We start from the raw sequence: 17,972 nt of genomic DNA, 5'->3' as shown, positions 1-17,972 counted from the left end.
CAGATGGAGGAGGGGATGGACTGCAGGTTCAGTCCATGTCAACTCCTGTCTTAGAACTATCACCAGTCCCAACTCTTACATATGAGGAAACTGGGCCTCAAGTTGGCTCACACCTGTAACCCCAGCACTTCGGCAGGCCGAGACGGGCGGATCACCTGAGGTCAGGAGTTTGAGACCAGCCAGACCAACATGGTGAAACCCCATCTCTACTGAAAATACAAAAAAAAAAAAAAAAAAAAAAAAAGGTGGGAGTGGCGGTGGGTGCCTGTAATCCCAGCTACTCTGGAGGCTGAGGCAGGAGGATCGCTTGAACCCAGAAGGTGGAGGTTGCAGTGAGCTGAGATCATGCCATTGTACTCCAGCCTGGGCAACAAGAGTGAAACTCTGTCTCAATAAATAAATAAATAAATAATACAAATACAAATAAAAACACAAAAAGTAACTGGGCATGGTGGCACTCACCTGTGGTCCCAGCTACTCAAGAGGCTGAGGTAGGAGGATCACTTGAGCCCAGGAGGTGGAGGTTGCAGTGAGCTGATGATCACACCACTGCACTCCAGCCTGGGTAACAGAGCGAGACTCCGTCTCAAAAAACAAACCAAACAAAAAACCCAACAAAAAAACAAATGAGGAAACTGAGGCCCAGAGTCGAGTCCTTTGGACTCAGTAAAGAGCCGTGCTTTTTTTGCCTCCACACCCTGAATACCTTCTTTGATTCTCCTTATTGTTTCAAGGCTGAGTGGGACCCCACCCTCCCGGCCAGCAGCTCTGAGGGCTTGGTCCTGAGGGCCCAGGGCCTAGGCTGGTTGCACTTAAGTCTCTGGGTTTGCCCCACCATCCAGCTGGGAACACTGAGCTCTGGGAGAGGGAGCACACATGAGTAACCAGCCCCACCCTCTGCCCCTCCCATCCCAAGGGACTCACAAACCCAGACCTGGTTCCTTTCCACTAAACACTCAGTAACTTTATTTGCTTTTGGCTGGCTCCTTGGTGTGGGGCGGGGTAGGGTTTGGCAGCAGCCTGGGCTTTATGCGCCCTCTGGTGGACCTCAGAGGCAAGAACTGGAATCCGGGCGGAACCTGAGGGCTTCACAGTCAGTAGCCTAGGAGGGTCGCAGCACTCCTCAGGTCTGCACCCCAGACCCAACATCAGCGGATGGGGCACGCTGGGAGGAGGCCCTGAACCTCTGGCTCTCATACTCGCCCGTGTTGGACAACCGCATGTTCTGCCGAGCCTTCATCTGCTTCACACGGTCCTTGTCCACTTTCCGCTTGGTGAGGATGAAGAGGAGGATACCACAAGGGAAGCCGATGGCCCTACGGTGGGGAGATGTGCACGGGGTTTGGGGAGGGGCCAAGCCTGAGCCAGAGGAGCTGGGGGGAGTCATTCTAGCTTCATCAATTGCATGAATGCTGCAATACCTCTTATAGTCTATTCGTCCTCTGTGCTGGCTGCTGGAGGGACCCACACAAATCAGATCCTATCACTTCCCTGCTTAACACCCCTTAATAGTGCTCCATCACTTCCTGGCCAAGTCCAACTCCTAGGCATGGCACAAAAGGCCCAGTGTGGCTGGGTCTCTGCCTACCTCTTTCCTCCTCCCCACTAGAGTCTGATCCTCAGCACGAGCTGTGCATTCCTGCAATAGCACCTGTGCAGGATTTTCCAGGCAGCCCTGAAGCTTTCCCTCTCTGAGACTTGGTCAAGGTCCCCTCCCAGTTTTCCCCTCAGTTAAGCTAAGAAACCACTGCTTGGGAGGCACTTTGGTGTGGGGGAAAGAGCATGGAGTCACAGACCAGGTGAGAATCCTAGCTCAGCCTCAGTTCCTTCCTCTGTGAAATGGGGATGTAATATTTATCTCAAACCCTAAAACATTACATGGCAAAGTGCTAGCACACCTCACATGCAGAAAAAAGTTGATTTCTTCCTCCTTTCCCTTTAATATTGGTCAATAATATGTATTAAGGTCAGAGTCAGAGCCCAATCACAATGTTCATAACGCCTTCTGAGTACTACTATACAACTAGTACAATCTCACATGATCTCAGCGAACTACTTAACTTCAACTTGAGTCTCACTCCAAGCTCCCAAAAGGGAGGATGAGGCCAGGGACCTAAGTCTGAATCAGATCAACTCAGCTTACTCCACAGTAAACCCACTGTCTTCTCAATTCCACATACTTTCCCATCTCCCCTGCCCCACCCATCTCAGATTCCAATTGAACCCAACAATTCTGTTCCCACAACTTTGGATTCAGCTCGCCACCTGAAACTTGGAGAAGTTTCTGAGTCCTGCCCTTCCCTAGAAGCCACGCCCCGTTGGTGGGCAAAGCGGTGGTTAAAACTCACCAGGCCAGTCCCACAGCTTTCATGGGGTTCTTGCCCCTCTTTCTGGGAATGTATTCCAGCTCCGGGGATAGGGGTTCAGGTTCCTCCTTGCCCTCTGGAGAGCTATGGCTTTGCAGTGCCCGGGTCCTGTTATGGGAAGCCTTGTTAGCTGTGGCTCCTGCGAGAATGCCTGTGGATGGAGGTAAGGAAGGTCAGTAAGAAGAGATGAGAAGAAAGCAAGCGGGGAGGTGGGGGGGCAGTAAGGGCTGGGGAGGAACGGCTGAGATCTGGGGAAGGGGAGTGACTGCAGTCTGAAGTAACAAGTGCCAGGGAGAATCCAAAGGGAAATGGGAAAATCGCCATCGAGGTGGCACCTTTGGAAACCACTTCCACGTCACTGCGAGCTCATCACCCTGGTGCCAGGACGAAAAGCTTCGCTGTTCTTCCTCAGACGACAGGATGGGAAGGACTGCAGTGGGACTCGCATGAGACGTATGAAGGAAATCCGGGAAAAGGTTTTGAAACTGCAAATGTTAGCACTCGAAGGGACCTTAAAGATAGTCTACTCCATCCCCTGCACTGTCTGGAAGAGGAAACTGACGCCCTGAGAGACAAACTGCTTTGCCCAAGGTCAAACTGCTAATTATCCGGGGCTGGAACCCAAGCCTCCAGAAGCCTGGGGCTCTTTCCTCTGCACTGCGGTGAGTGTGAAACACCTGGAGCGCGGGAGTCTAACAGGCTTCCTAGGAGCTCCCTCTCGTAGCAAGACCCCGGAGGTGTCGAGCAACCCAAAGGCGGGGGGATGCACTGGGTGACCTCTAAAGAGCATCTCTTCACCCCCAGACTCTAAGATCTTGCAGAAAAGTGTGGGCAGGAACCGAGAGCCCTGACCTCCTGCTACCGTCAGGCTGGATGTGAAAGAAAATGGATCTTCTGCAGTCCTGCCCTCCCCGGGGTCCCTCTCCTTACCCCGGAGGACGCGGGCATTTCTTGCCCCCCGGCCCTTCAGCGCCGTAGCAGCTACCACCGCCGCCATGTTCAGATCCCACCCCCCCTTCACCGCGCTCCCCGCCGGGAATTGTAGTTTGCGTAAGGGGCCTCCCCCGCTCCTTCCGTCCTGCCTACAGACCAGAAACTACATCTCCCAGAAGCCCGCAGAGCCGACCCAGGAGAACTACTTTTCCCAGGAGACCCCGGAGGCGCGCACGCTCGCTTGTTTCCCTCCAGTTGGGGGCGGAGTCAGGTGGGGCGGAGTTTGGGTTCTCTCTACCACGCCCCGGCCCCGTCTTCCAATGCCGCTCTTTGATTGGTGGGGCGTCCAGCCAACCTTCGTCGTTATTGGCCGAACGGCCGTCGCTCTTCCTGCCGGGGAGTCGCCTACGCCTACTTCCTCCCGGGAGGAGGGGCTCGAGTTCCGCGTCGTCGCGCAGAGCTGACTCTGGGAGGCGTTTGGGCCCAGAGAAGTGGATCGGCCGCTTGCGCCGCATGGAGTCCGAATCGGAAAGCGGGGCTGCTGCTGACACCCCCCCACTGGAGACCCTAAGCTTCCATGGTGATGAAGAGATTATCGAGGTGGTAGAACTTGATCCCGGTCCGCCGGACCCAGGTGAGAACTGCCGCTCCTCAGGCCATGGGACAGGAGACGCTCACCCCTGGCCTCTGACCCCTGCTTTTCCTCGTTCCCCTCTACACCCGACCGGTCATTCCTACCGATATCCCTCTTCCCCTCCTCCCCCACTCCCCACCTCAGACTTAGTTCTCAGGCCTGGCTGGGGTGGGGGTTCCCTGACGCCTCCTCTGGCCCTTCCCCTCACACACCCCCTTCCCATCATCCCCTCGGCCCTCCCTTCCCGCACGGTCGCTGGCCAGCCCTGGCCTCCCGTGCTGTGTCCCGCGCGCCCCCGGGACCCCGGTGTGTCTGACTCCACCTTCCCCTCTCGCCACATTACCCGCCCCAGCCTCAGGCCTCCTCACGCTTCTCTCCGTACCTCTCTTACCGCCTCCCGAGCCCCATCTTCTAACCCTCTCCCCAAAGCAGATGACCTCGCCCAGGAGATGGAAGATGTGGACTTTGAGGAAGAAGAGGAGGAAGAGGGCAACGAAGAGGGCTGGGTTCTAGAACCCCAGGAAGGGGTGGTCGGCAGCATGGAGGGCCCCGACGATAGTGAGGTCACCTTTGCATTGCACTCAGGTAGGTCTTTGAGGCGATCCACCTCAAATCAGTTTAGGTGGGCGTGTAAGCATTAAACATCCGCCGTGGACAGAGCGTTATGGGGGACACAGAGATGAGCAAGATGCTGGCCTTGCGCTGGAGGAGCCCACAGGTGGGGACCTGTGGCAGAATGGATGATTGCTTGACTTCTGGCATCAGTTGAGACACCAGGCTTCAAGTCCTCCCTCTACTTTGCCAATTAACCTTGATGAACCTGTTAGTTCTCTTTTAAAAAGTTATCTTTGGCCAGGTGCGGTGGCTCACTTCTGTAATCCCAGCACTTTAGGTGGCTGAGGCAGGTGGATCACTTGAGGTCAGGAGTTCGAGACCAGCCTGGCCAACATGGCAAAACCCAGTCTCTACTAAAAATACAAAAATTTGGCCAGGCGTGGTGGCTCACGCCTGTAATCCCAGCACTTTGGGAGGCCGAGGCAGGCGGATTGCAAGGTCAGGAGTTCCAGACCAGCCTGGCCAATATGGTGAAATCCCATCTCTACTAAAAATACAAAAATTAGCTGGGTGTGGTGGTGGGCACCTGTAGTCCTAGCTACTCGGGAGGCTGAGGCAGGAGAAGGAGAATTGCTTGAACCTGGGAGGCAGAGGTTGCAGTGGACCGAGACTGCGCCATTGCACTCCAGCCTGGGTGAGAGAGCGAGGCTGTCTCAAAAAAAAAAACCAACCAAACAAACAAACCAAAAATTAGCCTGGCATGGTGGCACATGCCTGTAATCCCAGCTACTCTGGACGCTTAGGCAGGAGAATCACTTGAACCTGGGGGGTGGAGGTTGCAGTGAGCCGAGATCACGCCATTGCACTCCAGCCTGGGCAACAGAATGAGAGTATCTCAAAAAAAAAAAAAAAAAAAAAAAGGTATCTTTGATAAAAGTTAATAAAAGCAGTGAGTATAAAATTAGAGATAATTGGTCAGGTGCGGTGGCTTACACCTGTAATCCCAGCATTTTGGAAGGCCAAGGCAGGCGGATCACCTGAGGTCAGGAGTTCAAGACCAGGCTGGCCGACATGGTGAAACCGCATCTCTACTAAAAAAAAAAAAATTAGCTGGGTGTGGTGGCATGTGCCTGTAATCCCAGCTACTTGGGAGGCTGAGGAAGGAGAATCACTTGAACCTGGGAAGCGGAGGTTGCACTGACCCGAGATTATGCCACTGCACTCCAGCCTGGGCAACAGAGCAAGACTCCATCTCAAAAAAATAAAGTAAAATAAAATTAGAGATAATTGTATCCTTTTGAGCATATTTTATATAATTTTCTCAAGTGCTAGTTCTTAGTAAGAAACTCTTAACATGATGTTCTCGTCACTCTGTACCCAACCCGGTGGCATCCCATGCTGAGACCTGTAAGCCCTGCACCTGTACCCACCTCTTGTCCATGGCATTGGTGCCGGGTGGTGAGGGGAGTCACACGGGGGATCTGCTCTGGAAAATAGGGAGCTTGGCAAATATGGGAAGGATCTTAACAACCCAATTCTTGAAACTTAGAAGAACTTGGATGTGCCTGTGTTTTCCAGGAGGAAAGACACATTGCTTTGGGTGAAAGGGGGTGGGTTTCCTGAAGGTTCTGAAGGACAGAGCCCTAGGTGGGAGGTCTGTCCCCTTACCCATGGAATATCTCTTGGGACAGCATCTGTGTTTTGTGTGAGCCTGGACCCTAAGACCAACACCTTGGCAGTGACCGGGGGTGAAGATGACAAAGCCTTTGTATGGCGGCTCAGCGATGGGGAGCTGCTCTTTGAGTGTGCAGGTGAGGGGGCTGAGGTAGAGGCCTGGGAGAGGTCATATTCCTTTGGGAGATCTTAGGAGCCTGGCCCGCAGTGGTCGTGCATCCAATAGCCACTTAGTGACATCTCTTTTGTGCCAGCTGTGTGCTGGGCCCCAGGGACACGGGGAGAATACTAGTGTGTTTTGGGCACAGAGGCAGGAGGCACTCATTGGCCAAGGGAGTCTAGGAAAGGCCAGAGGAGGTCACATTGGTATAGGAGCAGTTGGGCAGAGGGGAGGACTTGGGATTGTGGGCAGAGGTGTAGAGTGGACAGAAGGGGGAAGGCATGGGAGGCTGGGGCTTGGCCTGCTTGAGTGGCGGCCAGCAGTGTCTCTCCTGGCGAGACATGGGAGGGTTGGTTCCTAGAGCGGCAGTGAGTTCCAGCACCTGTTCTGCTCAGGCCCGCCCCTCTTTTTTTCCTAGCTGGTCGTTTCAGGGGGCCAGATACCAGAATCACATGCCCCCAGCACCAGGTACCCTATTGTTTTCCTCTCTTTCTGCCCACTTTTCTTTGAAGGCCATAAAGACTCTGTGACTTGTGCTGGTTTCAGCCATGACTCCACTCTAGTGGCCACAGGGGACATGAGTGGCCTCTTGAAAGTGTGGCAGGTGGACACCAAGGAGGAGGTCTGGTCCTTTGAAGCGGGAGACCTGGAGGTAAGATCATCAGAGCGGGAGTCAGCTCTGTGGGGCCTTGGGTTGCTGGGTGTGCAAGCTTGGGAGGCCAGTTCTTCCTTATTGCGCCAAGCCAGCTCTGAGCCAGTGCGCCCCAAGGCACAGGAAGAAGGTCTGCCTGCTACCTGGAAAATCCCCGCGGAACCCCAGAGGCAGGAAACCTCGGGTGGAGCTCATAGGACAGGCTTCTAGGTGGGATGGGGTGACGGGCCTCCCTGCTGCCCCTTCCTCCCTGTCCAGTGGATGGAGTGGCATCCTCGGGCACCTGTCCTGTTGGCGGGCACAGCTGACGGCAACACCTGGATGTGGAAGGTCCCGAATGGTGACTGCAAGACCTTCCAGGGTCCCAACTGCCCAGCCACCTGTGGCCGAGTCCTCCCTGATGGTGAGAGCACCTCCCTTGAGTGTCCTTTCCTGGGTGCAGAGGCCGAATCCCGGGATATACACCTCCCGGAGCAGCCTTCTGGGCCACAGCCGGCAAACTCAGGCCTGCTCTTTGGAGTGCTGACCCTCGGGCCCCAAAGCTCATAGCGCCTCCTTCCTGCGCTGAACTCACCTGTGATTCCTGGGGCAGCGTCTGGGCGCTTCCACTCTTCTTTCCTCTCCCTCTCCCCGTTCCCTTGCTTAGTGTATCTGAGCGTGCCCTCTGCCCTCCCTTCATCTGTGCCTCTCTTCAGGGAAGAGAGCTGTGGTAGGCTACGAAGATGGCACCATCAGGATTTGGGACCTGAAGCAGGGAAGCCCCATCCATGTACTGAAAGGTATCAGAGGTGGGGGAAGTGTTAGCCTGGGCCTTTGTCGGGAGGGGCTGAGATCCTGGGGGAGGACTCAGAGGAGAGGTAGGATGAAGCCTGACTGCCTCCCTGCTCTATGCTAGGGACTGAGGGTCACCAGGGCCCACTCACCTGTGTTGCCACCAACCAGGATGGTAGCTTGATCCTAACTGGCTCTGTGGACTGCCAAGCCAAGCTGGTCAGTGCCACCACTGGCAAGGTGAGTTGACCTGGAGCCTGGCTGGGGCCTCCGCTTTCTCGACTCCTCTCCTTCCTTCCTGGGTCTTCACTCTCTCCTCTCCGCACCATCTTTCTCTCCATCAAGCACCCGGATTCCGGGCCCTCCTCTGATCCTCTCTGGCTTTCAGGTGGTGGGTGTTTTTAGACCTGAGACTGTGGCCACCCAGCCCAGCCTGGGAGAAGGGGAGGAGAGTGAGTCCAACTCGGTGGAGTCCTTGGGCTTCTGCAGTGTGTGAGTGAGGATGGGGAGAGGGGTTTGTGGGAGGAGCCTGGGCTCGGGGCCCCGGGGGGGAGGGCAGGGCGTGTGAGTCCAGGCCCTTATGAGTCTTCATGGTGCGCTCCTTTGCCCAGGATGCCCCTGGCAGCTGTTGGCTACCTGGATGGGACCTTGGCCATCTATGACCTGGCTACGCAGACTCTTAGGCATCAGTGTCAGCACCAGGTACGGGCAGCTGGAGCTGGGGTTGTGTGGGCTGTGGCCATGGTGGAGGGAAAACCCAGGCCTCCAGGAGCATCTACCCCAGATCTGGCTCCTGCCTGGTCGTTGTGTGTGGTTGTCCCTCTTTGTGAGAATCGGGAGCAGATGGCTCTCAGCTCTCCTGCCAACCTCTGCCCTGCCTCTGTCATTCCTCGAGGCAGTCGGGCATTGTGCAGCTGCTGTGGGAGGCAGGCACTGCTGTGGTTTATACCTGCAGCCTGGATGGCATTGTGCGCCTCTGGGATGCCCGGACCGGCCGCCTGCTTACTGACTACCGGGGCCACACGGCTGAGATCCTGGACTTTGCCCTCAGCAAGTAAGTGAATTGGCCAAGGGCTGGGATCTCTGTGTATTTGGAAGGTGGGAGTAGTGGGGGACACAGGATCCTTGGGGTGTGGGAGGGGATTCCTAAGGCAGGGATGCTGGGAAGCTTGAGGGTTCACAGCCCAGCCCCCACCCCAGTGACTGATAGTGACCCTCCGGGGCCCCACATTTCAGTCATGAGGGAGAGGCTGAGACTGATTTTCCCCATCGGAGTCAGCTCTGCTTCTCCTGTGCTAGGGGCTTCCTCTAATTCCCTCCATGCTGGCTGCAGAGATGTCGGCCCAGTGCTGGGCACTAGGGCCCTAGAACTGAGGGTATGCTGGAGGAGCCCACCCTAGGGCCCCTGGGTGGTGGGCTTGGGTCCCCCCGTCTCTGCAATCACATACTTTCTGTTTATAGAGATGCCTCCCTGGTGGTGACCACGTCAGGAGACCACAAAGCGAAAGTATTTTGTGTCCAGAGGCCTGACCGTTAATGGCTGCAGCCCCTGCCTGTGTGTCTGGTGTTGAGGGGACGGAGGGACCCCTGCCCCCGCCTGCCAGCAGAGGCAGTAGGGCACAGAGGGAAGAGGAGGGTGGGGCCCTGGATGACTTTCCAGCCTCTTCAACTGACTTGCTCCCCTCTCCTTTTCTTCTCTTTAGAGACCCAGCCCAGGGCCCTCCCACCCTTGCCCAGACTTGGTGGGCCCTTCAGAGGGAGGGGCGGACCTGTTTCTCTTTCACTTTCATTTGCTGGTGTGAGCCATGGGGTGTGTATTTGTACGTGGGGAGTAGGTGTTTGAGGTTCCCGTTCTTTCCCTTCCCAAGTCTCTGGGGGTGGAAAGGAGGAAGAGATACTAAAGATTTTAAAAATGTAAATAAAATATACTTCCCAGAGACAGCGTCTGTGGATTTTGTGGTGGCTGGACCCTAGGAGGAGCTAGCTAGGGGCCCGTCAGAGCAAGGCTCTCCCGCAGAGTCGGCTGGATGTTGAGATGTGCCGGCTCCCCGTCTCCAGGGTCTGTGCACACGACACTTCTTGTCTGCCTGGAGTCGACTCTGCCTTAATCCATGTGTATGTCTGTAGGTTCTTTCTGTTGTTGGTGTGTTGAGCTGTTTCCTCCTGCCTCGCCCTGAGATATGGAATGAGATAAGCATAAACAGCCAGAGGAGCTTTATTCAGTCAGTGTGGGGTCAAATAGAGGCAGGGTCTCTGATCCAGAGAAGTGGGGCCCAGTGGAGACAGGCTGGGTGGCTGAGCTGGATGGATGCTCTGGTAGGAGTCAGCAGAGGCCCTTCCTTTAGTTCAAGTCCAGGTCGACGCTGCTTTGGCTGCTTGGGTGGTAGGCAGTGCTGGGGCCGGGACTGTCCCGGGAGGCTCTTCCCCGCAGCCCCTGCAGGCACCTTTGGGCGGCTGCCCTCCAGGGGGCTGTGTAGCGCTGATCGCCCAGCCCCATGGCCACGGGCACTGCCGCTGCACTGGCACTTCCCAGGGAGATGAGGGACAACAGAGTCCCGGGCCCCAGTGGTGGGCGCTGCTCATAGGCCAGGACTGAGAGAAGCAGTGTGGCCACGTAGGGCCCCCAGCACAGCCCGAAGAGCAGCATGGCTCCAGCCTGCGCCCTTGCCTGCCTCCAGGTAAGGGCCCGGGCCAGGGCTGAGGGCTCATCGCGGCACACTGCCCGCTCCAACCGGCGGATGTCCTGCAGCTGGCGGTGGGCAGTGACCAGCACGCGGACAGAGAGGAGGGCAGCAGCACCCACAGCGGGCAGCAGAAGCCCATAGACTTCGAGGTAGAGGTAGGGGGCTGGGAAGATAGCCTGGGAGCTGCAGTTGGCACCAGGGGTCCAGTGGTTCCACCCCAGAGCGGGCAGACTGGCAAAGAGCAGGGGGCCAGCCCAGGTGAGGAGCAGGGCCAGCCGAGTGCTCCCAGGGGGCTGGAGTGGCCTCAGGACTGCTATGTAGCGCTCCCCGTGCACCAGCAGGAGGTTGGCGAGCAGGGAGAGGAAGGAGAAGTTGGGAGCCAAGTAGAGGAGGAGGCAGGACCAGTAACCCCGGCGACTCTGGTTCCACAGCCCTGGCAACGTGGGCAATGCCAGACCCGTGAGCAGCCCAGCCAGCAGCAGGCTCAGGAAGAAGCAGCCAGCAGGCGGGCTGCGCAGGTGGCGGTCCCAGGCAATGCCCAAGGCTAGCAGCAGGTTCGCCGTGACGATGAGGCTTGCCAGGGCCAGGGAGAGCCCCAGAACCCCCTTGGGAATGGGGCTGGGCACCTCGCCAGTGCTGTTGGGCGTCATCTCGGTCCTGAGGATGGGGGAGTCCTGGAGTGGCAGCTGGCATGCCTGCAGGATGGGGTGGCCAGAGTTAGGATGGGGCTGCAGGTCGTGTCCTCCTGGCAGGGCGGCATGGTAGTCCACGGGCACAGACCCGCAGGCTGTGGGCTGTATTATGTTCGCTGATACACAGAATTTTTCAATTAATTGCCAATTAAACATTTATATAAAAAACTATCTTTGGTTTCTATTGAAAAATCACGTCTGGCAACACATGTGTCCTATATGGTAGCAACCAGCCGGAGCTCACCACTGGCTGCCCTTCGGACAGTCCCCACCCAGCCAGCTTTATCCATTTCTGGTAGCTGCCTTTTCTGGGCAGCTGTGTTTAGGTCTCTTGTTTAGACTGAAAGGCGGGTCCATCCAGCCCCAAAGCATTTTGTGTATCCCTGCCTCCACTGGGGAGGCCCCTAAATGAGCCAAAAGAATGGACCAGGGCTGGCTGGTGTGTAGTGGTCTTCTGGCCGGCCATGAGGTGACAGGCTCCAGTGGGCCAGGTCTCGGGCACCCTGTGCCCTTCCCCCTATCTGTCCTTGTAGCCATCACAGCTCAGTGAGCAGCCTCCGGGTAGGACTTCCAGCCCATAAACTTGACTCGTCTTTGCTCCACACTAGCAACAGGGTCCTTCCTGGGAGCTGGAGGGAGGAGAGAAGCAGCAGGAGGGGACCTGTGGCAGTGAACATGGAGATGCCAGCAGCAAGGACAGGGACTCCGCAACACCCCCAGGCCTGAGGCTGAGCCCAGAGGAGAGGGAAGAGGAGTCAGTGGGCAAAGCCTGGCTTCTCTGTGGCTCTCATCTGTCCCTGTCCTTCCCATCTGTCCCTGTCCTTCCCGTCATTCCCTGGTCTCAGTCCTCCAGTGTCATGGCTCTGCTGCCACATCCTGGGGACGGGGGAGGGGTCCTGGGTCCTGTGGGAACTCCTGCTTCTGTCAACAGGGGAGCAGCTGCTGTTGCTAGGATCCAAGTCAATAAGGAAAGGATTCATACCTCTCCCCTCCTCCAGGACAGGGGATCAGGGCCCCATGGCCACCCTGAGCTGAGAGGAAGGAAGATGCTCCCCTTCCTTCCCAGGTTCCCCCAGCACCCCGAACCCGGGCCTCCAAGGCCTTGTGCCCCCTTTCCCCTCCCCTAAGCGTGTTTTCTCTTCCTCAGTCTCCTCCAGTGCCCTCCACCCAGGATGTCTTTTCCTCTCTAGAGGCTTCCAGTTTCTGTTCCCTTCCCCCTAGCACCATCAACTCTCTCAAGCCCCGCGAGACTCAGGGTTCATTACCCCAAACCTGGCCTAAGCTGGAGCTCCCAACCCTAATCGGAATGATTCCCCCCACCCCACCTCCACCAGAACAGCGACAAAGGCAGGGAGCAGCCCCTAGGGGGGATTTCCCAGCAGGGTGCAGGCTGTACCACCTGCACACCCCCGAGGGTCTGGTGGCTTGGGCTGGGTGCAGTGGCCTCTCCAGGATCTGGGGTTTGGGGGTTGGGGGAGTAGCTACTCACATGGCTGTTGGGAGCAGGTATTGCCTGCCCAGCCTGGGCCTTCCTGAGTGTCAGGGAGTTGCTGCAGCCAGCCCTGCAGGGGTTTGGACCATGTCTGGTGTCCTGGCTGAAGAGCACAAGTGGACCAAGCGCATGGTGTCTCCACCCGGTGGAGACAGCGGGGCCAGGCTCTCCTACCCAGGCTCTGCCCCTGTCTGGGTTCTCAGAGGGATGGAGAAACGAGGCTGGCGGGACTCAGCCCCGGCCCCGCCTCTGGGAGGTGGGACCTGGCATATTCTGAACCGCAGCAACTGGGAGGCCTGCCTCCCCCTCCCACCCAGTGTCCCTCTGCCCTGCCACCTAGGTGGCAGTTTCCCTACTCCAGCTTGGAGTAATCTGAGAAATGCATTCCAGTTAATGAATAATAGTGATTGACTTACCCCTCCTGACTTCCCGCCTCAGCTGATGCATTTACATTTAAGCCCTTGGACTGGCCTGTCAGTTGACAGTACACCAGGCTCCCTCCACAATTCCGTGTGTGATGGCGGCAGTGGCGGGTGTTTGGGGCCTGAGGATCTTCACTTCCCCATCCCATCGCCTGATGGGCCTTTCAGTTTATAAGGCCAGATTTGCCTTCCTGAATCTGGGGTCATTACATACTTTTCTCAACTGCTTTCTAAGTTCTGAACTATGAGGGACAAATGGCTCTGGGGATGTGACCTTGGGTAAGGTACTACTGGGCCTCGGTTTTTGTCTGTGTTAAAATGGGAACAAGAAAAACCACCTCTAATTAAGGTCGTGGTGGGGCATATCACAGCATAACACATATGGCTGCATATACGCCAGTGGCTTGGCCCTTGATGGGTGGGGGTTTGCTCCAACAAATGACTCCCTCTCTTTCCTCCCCCACAATGAAGAGGCATGAGCTGGCGCTGGAATCAGAGCTGTCTGGATCCTTTTAAAAGCTGGTGAACTTGGGCAAATGACTAAAGTTCTCTTGCCTTAGTTTCCTCATCTGTAAAATGGGGCCCATAGTTGTACTCACCTATCGTGAGACTAAATGAGGTCCCGTGTGATGAGGACTCAGATCAGCACTTGGTCCTTCAGCACTCCGTGACAGGCAGTGATCGCTAGGAACATTATTAGGATTTTTGCTTTTCTCTGCACCTGGCCCCTCTAAGTCAGATCTGCTGAGAGAGGCACATGGGGAGCTTAGGAAAAGCAAGAGGGGAGTGACACTTTTGCTGCACAGGGAAACTGAGGAAACCAGGTACACTGAGAGGGAAGGGCAAGTTCAAGGCTGGGAAGCCAGGAGGAGTGGTGCCTCGATTTCCACCTTGTATCAAGTGCAGCTTTGGAGTGAGGGGGAGGAGAGAAGCCCAGCCACACTCCCTTAAGGCCTGAAATGGGAGGGAACAGGCGGAAACTGCAGCAGGAAAGCTGGCGCTGGGGGTGAGACATTAGGAAACACTTCCTGGCTGAAGAAGTAAATGGAGCAAACGGACTTCCGTGCTCTCCAGGAGAGCTGGGCCTGAAGGGCTGGAGGTCCGCGGAGTGTGGCTCTGCCAGCTCTGCACAGTCAGTCAGGGATCCTGAAGAGGAGGGACTTCTGTTGGGACAAAAAGTGGGAAGACGAAAGCATCCAGCCTCAAATCCATCCTCGAGGGAGCTGGTGGGTGGGGAGGATGCAGGGTTCCAGGGCCGGCCCTCAGAACCACGCGATATGGTAGGGCAGAAGTCACAGGCTCTGGGAGAGTTCAGCCTGGGGCCTGGACAGAAGTGGGTGTGGGACCCTTCTGATATGGGACTGCCAGGAATAAACAGACCTCCTGTTCCCAGCCCCGGCCTGCTCCCCGCGGGATCCAGGATGTCTGTTTCTTCTCTGCTGCTCTGTCTAAACACTGTGTGTGGGATGTGTGAAGGGGGACAGATTAGGCAGTGGCAGCCAGGGAGCCTGGGCTGTCTCTTGCTCAGCCTCGCTTCTCCCTTACTAGATCATCTAGTTCCTGTCTGTTCCATCAAGCCTTGGGGCTGACTCACCCCCTGGCTTCTTCCTTCAGCCACGAGGGCTCTGGTGCAAGCCGTCTTCAGATGCTCCATCCAGCCGACTGTGCCCGGACCCCATTCTCCTTTCCTCAGGCAGAACCTGAACGGGGGTGACCAATCCAGACTCTGGCACGGAATCCTCCTGTGCCTCCTTTGTCTGTTTCCATTCTCTTAGCTATCTGAATTTCTGTTGACCCACAATGTCTGGGACATGAGTGTCATGCTGGCTGGGGGTACTAGCTCTGGACCAGTGGAGGCAGCAGGGACGGGGTTTCTTGGACCCTGGTTGGCCTCCCTGAGCCGCTGTTTAACACTTCACACTCATGCCTGTAATCCCAGCACTTTAAGAGGCTGAGGACTGGGCAACGTGGTGAGACTCCGTCTCTACAAAAAATAAAGATTAGCTGAGCACAGTGGTATATGTTGTGTGGTTCCAGCTACTCAGGAGGCTGAGGTGGGAAGATCGCTGGAGTCCAGGAGGTCAAGGCTGCCGTGAGCCTTCATGGCGCCTGGGTGACAGCATGAGACCCTGCCTCAAAATAATAATTAAAAAAAAATCAGAGCCAGGCACAGTGGATCATGCCTGTAATCCCAGCACTTTGGGAGGCCGAGGCGGGTGGATCACAAGGTCAGGAGATGCAGACCATCCTGGCTAACACAGTGAAACCCTGTCTCTACTAAAAATACAAAAAATTAGCCGGGCGTGGTGGCATGTGCCTGTAGGCCCAGCTACTCAGGAGGCTGAGGCAGGAGAACTGCTTAAACCCGGGAGGCGGAGGTTGCAGTGAGCCAAGATCGTGCCACTGCACTCCAGCCTGGGCAACAGAGTGAGACTCTGTCCCCCCACAAAAAAAACAAAAGAAACTAAAACCAAAAACAACAAACCACCCCCCGCCCGCCCAGAAATGGCAGTGCTTTTAGTAACCCCCAGTAGGGGGCAGCATTGCTTGAACTCAAAATCACCATCAGAGTAGACCCAAGTTCCGGTTGAGCACCCATCAGTACTACTCCAAATGAGGGTAACTTAATGGCAAACAACTCCAAGTAACGGCTCCCCCCAAGAAGGCTGAGGCAGCAGCTAGAGCTATTTCCTTTTCTTGGTTTCAATGCCTCCTCCAAGTCCACCCTTCCACTTCCTGTTAGTCTTAGTGTCTTTCCTGCCAAGTTTCTAATTTTTGGCTTGCAGCTTGCCCCAGGTCCCACTTTTTCCAGACATGGAGATTCCTACCTGCCTTGCCCGGGCAGTAAGGGCCATTCAAGCAGGGGAAAATACCAAAATACCAACTACCTTGGGGAAAGCCTAGGAAACCCCAAGCACTGAATGAGGGTTGGCTTCTGCGGGACTTTGCTGGGGCAGCAGCCTGTCACTTCTGATCCCCTTGGGTGTATAAAGGGAACCAAGATTCATTAAGTGACGTTATAATTACAGGCATCATAATGCTTACCATGTAAGAGACATTTATTCTCTTTTCCTTTTACAAATCCTCAGGTAAATGTCCAATTTAAATGAGGTTACCAGGGCTCAGATTAAGAGATTTGCTGTCACACAGCTATTGGATGGCAGAACCTGGATTCAAACTGTTCCTCTACAGCCCATATCCAAGGACACCTACACCTCCCAGGTGTGAACCCTTGGGGCACTGGCTTCCTGAGACTAGGAAGAAACAACTAGATCCCCTTTTCCCAGCCCACACTCTCAGTGTGCTTGACCCTCATCCTCAGACGTTCTTCCTGCGGTCGTAAGGCCTCAACTAGTCACAGTGGGCTGCTTCATCTGTGAGGAGGGTCTTTGAGGCTGGATCCGTACTAACACCAAGTGTGTCCTTGTTAAGAGAAGAGTCAAACTGGACAGGGGTTTACACCAGTATGGATTTTTTTTTTCTGAGACCGGGTCTCACTCTGTTGCCCAGGGTGGAGTGGAGAGGCACACACAGCTCATTGCAGGCTTGACCTTCAGGGCTCAAGCAATCCTCCTGCCTCAGCCTCGAGTAGCTGGGACCACAGGCATCCTCGAGTAGCTGGGACCACAGGCATGCACCACCACATCCAGCCAATTTTTATTTTTTGTAGAGGCAGGGTCTCGCCATGTTGTCCAGGCTGCACTACAGACTTATTTATTGGTGAGATTATTTATTGGAGAGTTTTTCTCTTGTCGCCCAAGCTGGAGTGCAATGGCATGATCTTGGCTCACTGCAACCTCCGCCTCCTGGGTTCAAGTGATTCTCCTGTCTCTGCCTCCAGAGTAGCTGGGATTACAAGCACCCGCCACCATGCCCAGCTAATTTTTGTATTTTTAGTAGAGATGAGGTTGCACCGTGTTGGCCAGGCTGGTCTCAACCTGACCTCAGGTGATTCAGCCGCCCTGGCCTCCCAAAGTGCTGGGATTACAGGTGTGAGCCACTACGCCCGGCCAGATTAAGTTTTTTATAGAGATGGAGAAGGAGTCTCACTGTTACCCAGGCTGGTCTTGAACTCCTGGGCTCAAGCAGTCTTCCTTCCTCATCCTCACAAAGTGCTACAATTACAGGTGTAAGCCACTGTGCTCAGCCTGCACTATGGATTTTTAATGTTGACAAAGCGTCTTGGAACTAGTTACTTCCTTAGGATTTACTGCTGTAGAAAATATTTATGCCTTTTCATTTTTCTCCTAACTCCATATCTTCTAAGCAACCTTGGTTCTGCCATCTACAGTACCTACCAGAAATCGGATTCCTGCTACTGGCAAGAGAGTACAGTGAGCTCCAACATTAGTTATGTTCTACTAAGGAAGAAAGCAAAAACTCAGCTGGACATGGTGGCAGGTGCCTATAGTCCCAGCTACTCCGGAGGTCAGGAGCTTGAGTACAGCCTCAGCAACACAGTGAGACCCTGTCTCTAAAAACTAAAATTAAAATAAAAAAAGAGCAAAAACTGCTTCTAGTCAAAATTACACCTGAAAACCCCTTAAATAACTCATGAGGTAGAGAATGCATACGTTGCTGTCAATATATCCAATTAATCTAGGTTTTCCAAGTACCAGAAGTGGTCAGGGGCACCCTGAGCAGCCAATTAGAACTATCAGAGTACCCTGAGCTCTCTAGCAGCCCATTTTAGTGAAATAAAAACGAAGTCTGATGACTGAACGACCTGTGGTTTTCAAAATTCTCCACTGTGACTCACAGTCAAAAGACATTTCTATAATCCAGTCATGATGTGCATATGTAACTAATATACATTTCCAAATCAACTTACCCTTAATAGATGCGATGCACTCTGATACTATTCAATTGCTTAAAAATGCTGGTGTCACATAAAGCTACACATATGACAACAATGCACAGATGTACACCACATACAG

General features: G+C 55.1%; 3 protein-coding genes across 8 annotated transcripts; 1 reads left to right on the top strand and 2 right to left on the bottom strand.

Annotated features, from left to right (window-relative positions):
* Positions 1-938: 938 nt before the first annotated feature.
* LOC140708520 (probable hydrolase PNKD) lies at positions 939-3,417 on the bottom strand. Its single transcript, XM_007966253.2, has 3 exons — positions 3,297-3,417; positions 2,349-2,517; positions 939-1,316 (listed from the first exon to the last, which is right to left on the bottom strand). The coding sequence occupies exons 1-3, from the start codon at positions 3,361-3,363 to the stop codon at positions 1,124-1,126; spliced, it is 429 nt and encodes a 142-aa protein (XP_007964444.1). The 5' UTR covers positions 3,364-3,417; the 3' UTR covers positions 939-1,123.
* Positions 3,418-3,730: 313 nt separating this feature from the next.
* AAMP (angio associated migratory cell protein) lies at positions 3,731-9,682 on the top strand. Of its 2 annotated transcripts, none has more exons than XM_007966242.3 (11): positions 3,731-3,933; positions 4,366-4,518; positions 6,180-6,299; positions 6,835-6,974; positions 7,233-7,377; positions 7,670-7,753; positions 7,870-7,985; positions 8,134-8,237; positions 8,357-8,447; positions 8,645-8,799; positions 9,207-9,682. In XM_007966242.3, the coding sequence occupies exons 1-11, from the start codon at positions 3,813-3,815 to the stop codon at positions 9,280-9,282; spliced, it is 1,305 nt and encodes a 434-aa protein (XP_007964433.1). In that variant the 5' UTR covers positions 3,731-3,812; the 3' UTR covers positions 9,283-9,682. The 2 variants fall into 2 exon arrangements, with proteins under 2 accessions (XP_007964433.1, XP_007964432.1); XM_007966241.3 differs by having other exon boundaries at positions 4,363-4,518.
* Positions 9,683-9,942: 260 nt separating this feature from the next.
* Positions 9,943-14,735, bottom strand: GPBAR1 (G protein-coupled bile acid receptor 1). Of its 5 annotated transcripts, XM_073020072.1 has the most exons (4): positions 14,630-14,735; positions 13,635-13,776; positions 12,611-12,716; positions 9,943-11,124 (listed from the first exon to the last, which is right to left on the bottom strand). In XM_073020072.1, the coding sequence occupies exon 4, from the start codon at positions 11,077-11,079 to the stop codon at positions 10,087-10,089; it is 993 nt and encodes a 330-aa protein (XP_072876173.1). In that variant the 5' UTR covers positions 11,080-11,124; positions 12,611-12,716; positions 13,635-13,776; positions 14,630-14,735; the 3' UTR covers positions 9,943-10,086. The 5 variants fall into 5 exon arrangements, 4 of the variants coding, with proteins under 4 accessions (XP_072876173.1, XP_007964434.3, XP_007964436.1 ...); XM_007966243.3 differs by lacking the exons at positions 13,635-13,776; positions 14,630-14,735 and adding an exon at positions 13,030-13,285; XR_012094320.1 differs by lacking the exons at positions 9,943-11,124; positions 12,611-12,716; positions 13,635-13,776 and adding exons at positions 14,097-14,198; positions 14,416-14,490.
* Positions 14,736-17,972: the final 3,237 nt, after the last annotated feature.

Source organism: Chlorocebus sabaeus, chromosome 10 (assembly GCF_047675955.1).
Source record: "Chlorocebus sabaeus isolate Y175 chromosome 10, mChlSab1.0.hap1, whole genome shotgun sequence".
NCBI lineage: Eukaryota > Metazoa > Chordata > Mammalia > Primates > Cercopithecidae > Chlorocebus > Chlorocebus sabaeus.
This window is presented reverse-complemented; position numbering and strand designations above follow the sequence as displayed.

Bases quoted from the DNA above. Each gene is read 5' to 3' on its own strand.
- GPBAR1 (XM_007966243.3), bottom strand. From the start codon at position 13,184: ATGGGATGGGGAAGTGAAGATCCTCAGGCCCCAAACACCCGCCACTGC. The intron at 12,717-13,029 runs GTAAGTCAATCA...TGTGCTCTTCAG, and splicing joins GAGGCGGGAAGTCAGGAGGG to CCAGGACACCAGACATGGTC. The intron at 11,125-12,610 runs GTGAGTAGCTAC...CCCATCCTGCAG, and splicing joins TACCTGCTCCCAACAGCCAT to GCATGCCAGCTGCCACTCCA.
- LOC140708520 (XM_007966253.2), bottom strand. From the start codon at position 3,363: ATGGCGGCGGTGGTAGCTGCTACGGCGCTGAAGGGCCGGGGGGCAAGA. The intron at 2,518-3,296 runs GTAAGGAGAGGG...CTCCATCCACAG, and splicing joins AAATGCCCGCGTCCTCCGGG to GCATTCTCGCAGGAGCCACA. The intron at 1,317-2,348 runs GTGAGTTTTAAC...TCCCCACCGTAG, and splicing joins AAAGCTGTGGGACTGGCCTG to GGCCATCGGCTTCCCTTGTG.
- AAMP (XM_007966241.3), top strand. From the start codon at position 3,813: ATGGAGTCCGAATCGGAAAGCGGGGCTGCTGCTGACACCCCCCCACTG. The intron at 4,519-6,179 runs GTAGGTCTTTGA...CTCTTGGGACAG, and splicing joins CACCTTTGCATTGCACTCAG to CATCTGTGTTTTGTGTGAGC. The intron at 6,975-7,232 runs GTAAGATCATCA...CTCCCTGTCCAG, and splicing joins TTGAAGCGGGAGACCTGGAG to TGGATGGAGTGGCATCCTCG.